This window comes from Eptatretus burgeri, chromosome 11 (assembly GCF_056783735.1).
Source record: "Eptatretus burgeri isolate ZD-2024b chromosome 11, Ebu_testis_v1, whole genome shotgun sequence".
In the NCBI taxonomy this organism is placed as follows: Eukaryota; Metazoa; Chordata; class Myxini; order Myxiniformes; family Myxinidae; genus Eptatretus; species Eptatretus burgeri.
Genome location: NC_140971.1, coordinates 54883830 through 54891329, shown reverse-complemented (window position 1 = coordinate 54891329; position 7500 = coordinate 54883830). Strand labels below are relative to the sequence as shown.

General features: G+C 44.7%; 1 protein-coding gene across 3 annotated transcripts in view; it reads left to right on the top strand.

Annotated features, from left to right (window-relative positions):
- ATP2C1 (ATPase secretory pathway Ca2+ transporting 1) overlaps nt 1-7500 on the top strand; it is a 219100-nt gene that overhangs the window by 109217 nt on the left and 102383 nt on the right. For all 3 annotated transcript variants that reach the window (XM_085846471.1, XM_085846473.1, XM_085846472.1), the window contains exon 11: nt 6533-6599. In XM_085846471.1, the coding sequence (XP_085702597.1) occupies nt 6533-6599 (67 nt within the window). The remainder of the gene's footprint in view (nt 1-6532; nt 6600-7500) is intronic.

Genomic DNA, 7500 nt, shown 5'->3' with positions numbered 1-7500 from the left:
TACATACAAAGTGTCCCTTTAACTCGGTACCCATTTTTATTTTTTGAATACAAGCATGCACAACTTTTCAGTTGAAACTTAACTGGTAATAAGCGTTCACAACCATCCTTGATCATGTTGTAGAACGTCGGCCAAGGCCCTCACTTTTAAAATTTTATTCCATCCTCGCTTTTTCTTCTGTGTTAGTTTTCTCTGCAACTGCTTGAGCGATTGACACAAAATTTTCAACATGGGAGCCATGGATAATTTTTTTTCTTTTCTTAACAAAGTTACGTGATGATTGGATGGAAAATACGGCTGGCATTCCAAAAAGTCTGTTTTCTGTAGGCATGGGTTGGAGGGTGCTTCACGTATCAGGAATAAACGGCCTCAATCTCACTTAACTCGGTCTCAGCCAAATTATGTGGAACAGAAAGAGTAAGTTTTGTTGGGTACTCAACATGTCCACCTTTTCTTTCAATTAGCATTTGTTTTTTTCATATTTTTATGTATGAACAAGCTGTTCATAAATTCCTTGATTCAATGTTCCCAAACAAATGAATTTGTCATGGTGGACCAATCGCTTGGCAACTCAAGTTCCCATTACATGACCTGACTCGGTGTATTTTTTTTTTGTGGTGTTTCATTACGGACAGAATTTATGCCACACACTTAGTCATTGGATGAGCTATGAGATTGCATTACTCATGCTGTTCAGGGCATAATCTTTGCCATCTCTGTAAAAGTTACGGACAATATTGTTCGTCTCTCGATTGTATTGAAAGAGAAGGTGGACATTGGACATGTTGAGAAACCAAGACTTCAAAATTACTCTTCAACTGGAAAGTTGTGTGTTTGTTGTATTCAATCAATAACAAGAATGACTGCACTGTGGTCACAACCTGCAACACAATATATATATATATATATATATATATATATATATATATATATATATATATATATATATATATATATATATATATATATATATCTCTATATATATATCTCTATATATATATATATATATATATATATATATATATATATATATATATATATATATATATATATACACACCTTCTCGATCAACTTAACTCCCTCATCCTTTCTCATGTCCCCCATGTCCCATGTTGTGAAATCTGGGTTTGAGGAGAAAAAAAAATCTCACGGCTCAAATTACATTCTTTGATCTGTCTCATTAACCTTGTGCAGTGTCTGTCCCGTGTTCTCTTGTGAATGAATAAGATACATAGCGATTCCAAACAGAGGATAGTGCTGCAATACCGATGTCCAAATGCTGGAGCTCAGATGATTTTCGAGATAGGTGATAATCCTCTCTTAGGGATAGGACATTTCAGGCACCCACCCGATGGGCCTGCATCAGGTTAAACCGAGAAGGCCAGCATTTGGTGGATGACACCACAGCACCACCCCTACACACACGACAGCACCACCCATACACACACCACTGCAATCCGACCCGGGAAGGTTACCCCATGCTTTGCCTGCTATCATTAAAGAACGGGGGTCCTGAAGGCTTTGCCCCTATCCTGTCATCTGGTAAGCTACCCTGTGAAGGGCTGCGGCACACTTGGTACTCCCATCGAGTGGGTTTTCAGTTTTCTTTGCATTTTCTTTTTTTATTGTGCGTTTTGCTGAATGAAGCGTTTTACGGTGGCTGGAGTGCAAATCCTGCCACCAACCTCCTCAAGAGATGTACCCAACTGCAGGAGGACGTCCGCAGACACAGTTGTACACTAGATATGGATGGTTGTTGGCTCTCAAGGAGCTCCTCCACCTTTTGACAGGTTAAAAAAAAATTCTGCTGGGTGTCCATATCCATACACCTTCCTCAAGAGGATGCCTGGTGGCGGAGAGGGTTTAGTCACCACCAAGCTGACCATGAAACAAGTTAGTACAGGTTTACATGATACCTGTAGCAAGTCACAGATCTGATCTGGCCTGACATTAAAGAAATCAGATTAGTTAGAGGAATCCTGCTCAAAAATGTGTACAGGAATGGGATGCTCCCCACCTTGAAAGAACCAAAACGGACAGAATGGAAGGAGCCAGACACTGTGTACTGCCATACTACCCAGGCCTGTCCGAAAGGATTGGCATGGATTGGTGCAGCCTACAAGTCTCTATGCACCATCCATGATGTCATTTCATAACTAAAGGACATATAAATTGGTGATAAATCTGGAGTTGTTTACCATTCGTCATGTAGAGACTGACCAGTTATACATTTGTGTAACTGGAAGAAATTTAAAACAAAGGCTAGATGAACATGAGCGAGTAATCAGGCTTGGAATGGTGATGCAGTCAGCCATAGCACGTCATTGCCTGCAATCTGGCCACAAATTTGACTTTGGGACCCGTGTACGAGAAACGACATCCAAGAAACGACACAAGTTGATAATGGAAGCATGGCATGTGAAGAGCCGACAGGGTGGTTTAACTGGGGAGATGGTTATAGCACTTGAGTCCCTCCCGAATGCCCGGTCCTGAGGCTGCCGGACACAGATAACTCTGCACCCCAGCAGGTTGCTAAGCAACCACGAACGCCAATTGGCACGGCCAATCTGGGTCGTGTTGCACTACTTCTCATGATACCTTACCTGTGGAGAGCTGGCTAATTGGGGTCACGTGCCCTCGGCGCACACTCGGATTACTGCCGAGCATTACTTACAGTGAGTGTGCACTGACTAACGAAGCAAATTATTGGGGTAGAACTTCCCATCCACCTTACTTGTGCAACTGCATTGGACCAAAAAGGACAAGTCAACCGAGCCATTGGAAATAACAATAAACAATTATTTATTATAAACACACAAGCAAGCAATAATTTAAAAGCAAGTATTTATAGGCACATAAGAGCAGATTTAACCATAACATGTATTCGTCTTCAATCTTACTGACACAAAAGACTTGGCCATCATTCACTCAGGGGTGAAGACTAAAACAAGGACTTGAAAATAAAATAAAAGTAATGCATGAAGAAAAGGAAAGTAGTCTTTTCGTTTCTCCCTCACCTCACACAAATATGCAGGAGAATGTGGAGGAAAATGAATGGGGAAGATGGGCAGTGGTGATGTGCAGCGATGGGGATACACAACCGTGTCCTTGAGTTGCCCAGACCCAGTAGGCGAGTCCTCTCCGGTGTCCCAGATATGTGAGTTAGATGTACAACTCGCCATCCTCTGCCTCAGTTTCTTCTTCCTCAGGCCTCTGTCGATGAGGTGCTGCCGCTGTTCACCCTCTTCGTCCTTCGTGGCTGACAGGATCTTGAGGGCAGGATGACACTTGTGGAAGGAGTGTTCTTTTTCCACAGAAGCTCAACACCAACTGCTCGTGAAACCTTCCTTCCTATACCCTCACATGCTTTTATTCCTTCCCTCACGAGCCTTCTCGTCTGCTTTCTGCCTTTTGCTTCCCTCAGCCTTTCTGCTTTGTGAGCCGTCTGCTCAGGAGCGCGTTTCGTCCCTGTTTGCGCGAGCCTGTCTCGTGTGCTTCTGCCTTTTCTGCCTCTTCTTCACATCAACTCTCTTCCCTCCTCCCACAAGCCTCCCCCTCCCATTGCTCCGCAGCTGATGCACAGCTGGTGCACGGTGTCACTTGTGAAAATTGCCATGCCATTCTGAGGGAACTTTCAACGAAGCCCCCACCCTACCCTCTACGCGTCCAAAGCCGTGGCGAGAGCCCTCAGCCCCCTCCCCGCTTGCGCAAAATGCCCACTCGCACTGTTCTGCACTGTACCATGCCTGCGAGAAGCGTAGCACCTCGTAGGCCATGCCGAGCACCAAGAATCATGAGCATGCATGTAAGAGCACCCAATGGGTTATTGAGCAATGCACGGATGGAGGGAACACGGAAAGGAATTCCGCATGATCGAGGGACGACCGAACGGCTGTGGGATTGAAGGTAGGACCGATGGGGTGAAGGGGATGTTTGGCGGAGGATGTTGAAAGGATGTTTGGCGGAGGCGAGATTATTGGTGGACTGTTGAAACAGGCCGATGGGGGAATGGAGGGATAATTGAAAATAACAGAGGGATTGAACAGAACGATCGTGTGAAGGAGGAAAGATTGAAAGTAACAGAGGGCTGAAGTTGGGATATATTACACTGGAAAAATGCGGCCTAGCCAACACATGCCCCCTGAACATCCCTTTGACAAGGGACCAAGGACTGTCTAAACAAAGACGAGTGAAAGAACTGATACTCGGGTCACCTACGTGTCCATGTGGGCTCTCCCTCTGAGGTATGTTTTCCAAAACCATAACAGTAACAGTCAGCCATAACATGTCGTTGCCTGCAATCTGGCCACAAGTTTGACTTTGATGGGACACGTGTCCTTGACATGACGTCCAAGAAACTACAGGTTGATACTGTAACCCGCAAACCCACACAATACACACCTCTGATGCAAATGGCAAAAACTGGATGGTGCAAACAGCTGGATAAGGCAAGCAACAAACGACAACATTCAATCTCAAACACCAAATCCACATGTGTACAACACCCAACGGGAACCCCAGCAATCGCACAACCCACACCTCATAACGTCCAACCCGGACATTAAACCAGCCATTTTCGTGCCCCATAAACACAAAAACAACAAGTGCACACACATGCTCACCCACACACATACAACACGAGATCACGTGCAAGTAAAAAAACAAAAAATAGCAGAGCAGCCCATCGATAATGTGATTTGATGTTTATTTTGCTTGAGGTTTGCAAAATGAAATACAAAAAGCACTCCTCCATTTGACCTCGAGCACCAGCATGTGACCAGAAATGAGCGGTCGTATCGGAAATAAAAAACCAGTCTTGTACCGAGGCTCGGGTCTATTGGCCTGAGGAAGCCTGCTATGAAGCGGGTGAAATGTCACCTGAGACCGGGTCTGCTCTTGCTTATTGCTCAAATCAGCGGAGTATATCTAGTTTACTTTTGGCTGGAAGCACACGGGTGTGGCTGACTCAGGTTAACACCACCAGTCCCTGGACGGCCGAGCGGTTCCTTTTTCATAGGAGGCAAACACTTTGATCATCGGAGATTATCACACGTGCTTGAAGGGCATGTGGGGGTGCAATGGCGGAGGGGCGGAGGAGCACTGCACAGGGTCGCTGCACCAGGACAGCACAAGGGGGGTTTATACTCGAACCCTACCACAAATACATGGCTACAGTTTCTTAAAAGGAATACATTTAATGAAAACAAACAAATATTTACAAAGGACAATAATTCAACAGGGAATGATAATGAAATAAATATATCCTATAGTCGAGGCGCCTTCTCAAACAGACTCAAATACAGACAGAGGGAAAACAAAATAAAAAGAAAACCCTTCCTTTCAACTATTCTCGAACTTTACCTGCCCCAGAGCTGGCCCCCGTGGAACTTGGAATCAAGGCGCCTCTATTCGCATGTGCAGACACGTGCAACAAAATGGCGCTTCCCTCGTAGCGGGACAAACACATGCCAGGCAATCCGTGAGCGGCACTCCACACCAAAGCTCAGAGACCCAGTGCAATGACTGTGCGCCAATCGTCCCCACTGACCCAATCAAGAGCCAAAGGCCAGTGTCTTGCTTCACCGCCCGAGCCAAATCGCCTCAACACCAATACAAGGGTCGTGTCGTCCTCTTCGGCGTACACTCACTCACCCTCCGCTTTCGCTTCTCCAAAATCCGCAACCCCCTTCCTCTTTGATCACGGCTCTCCAAAAATGTGCCAGCCAACCTTCCTCTTTGATCGTGCCTATATATCCTCCGCCTCCGGGCAGGGCGTGGCCTGCTCGCACAAAATCCGGGAAGGCAGGGCTTCTGCCCGCTCGGCTAGCTTCTGATGTCACGCCCATCAGTCATCCTCGAGGGCGTGACTTCGCCTGTTGTTGCCCTTTGAAGGTGGGTCTTTCTGGCTGCTTGTTGTGGTTTTTGGGAGTGTTCCCCACCTTTATTGCCGATCTTGAAATATAAAAGCAGAGGGAAAAATCACAGATGGGTGATTTCATACTGTAGAAGCTTATTCTTAAACCATAGCTAATTAACACGACATCACCCCCTCGTGTGGTGACACATAACACTTGAGCTCAAAGGATCCCTACTTTTACATTGAGATGCCTCCACGTCCACGGACCAAGCAACTCTACACAATGCTATATTCCCTTTTAAATTCTTCCAGCTACCCCCATAACTGTAACAATACACAGTATGTATGTATGTATGTATGTATATTGATCAGGTGATTAATTTTAATGTCGTATGTTTTCCACAGATTACTCAAGTACCGGTATTTTGCTTTAGAGTATAATTCATTTCATGTGTTGAAAGGTACATTCTTTTGATATTTTATGCAATGGAAGCATGGGCAAATGGGAACTCCCCTACGATCTTGAGTTTTATCATGCTCCATCACTCCTCTGATGCAAACTCGTGAAGAATTGCCCTTTGTTTGAAGCAACAATGAAAATTTGTGTACTACTTATTCATTTTGGCACAGAAATTTTCAGCAATGGTTTATTTTGCCTGCATGTCTTTTTACCAGGTTGCATCATGCTGATTGGGTGGCTTCAAGGAAAATACATTCTGGACATGTTTACTATTGGTGTCAGGTAACTAGCACCATGATGGTCCTACCTTTTTATTTACTCCTTTGGTTTCCTCCTTCACTGACTTCCTCAAAATTCATTCTTTCATCAGTCATAAGTTCACTTTGTATGCAAAGATTTGCATTCTGAACAATGCATTTCTCATTGACCTTTATTAGTTCTGTTATTTATTGTGTCTATGTGTCTGCCTCTACAAAAGCGCATCTCTGTACAGTGTCTTTACACATGTGTGCCAGCATGTATCTTTGCCCACAAACATGTCTTTGCTTATGTGTGTTGTCGACATCAAACGGTGGAATGGAGCCCTCCCAGGGACGGAAAGTATTGCCTTCTTTACTTAAGGCCCGGTCACACCTTGACGTTTTAGCCAACGTATGCCGATTTTTGAATTTTTTTTCTAAAACGCTGGCACACGTTGAATACGTTATGGGTAAGTTTTGATAACATTGAGAGCACGCTGAAAAACACTGCCATACGTCGTTGTACGTTGGCTTTAAACGTTGTACTTTTTGGTTGTCCTCAAATTTTTTCATGCTTGAAATTTCACGACGTATGCCGGCGTATGACTCACATGTTCCGCTACGCTGGCCACAAGTTGTATGCACGGTCTGCGATCGTTGACAGACGTCAACACATGCTACTTGTAAGTTAATCATAAGTTGAGACACGCTGAGGTAATGTTTTGCGTGCCCGAAACTTATTTCTAACCTATGATTAACGTGTTGTTGGCACGTTACGCGATCGTTGCCACACGTCGACAGACGTTACTTTTAAGTTACTCATAGGCTGAAAGACGTAGCTATAATGGATCGTCCTTGCGTCAACGGCCACGGCCAGGACACTTATTTGCAGCATTCTTCAAACTTTTCTTCGGCATGACGAGGATGTTCACACTTCGATGTCT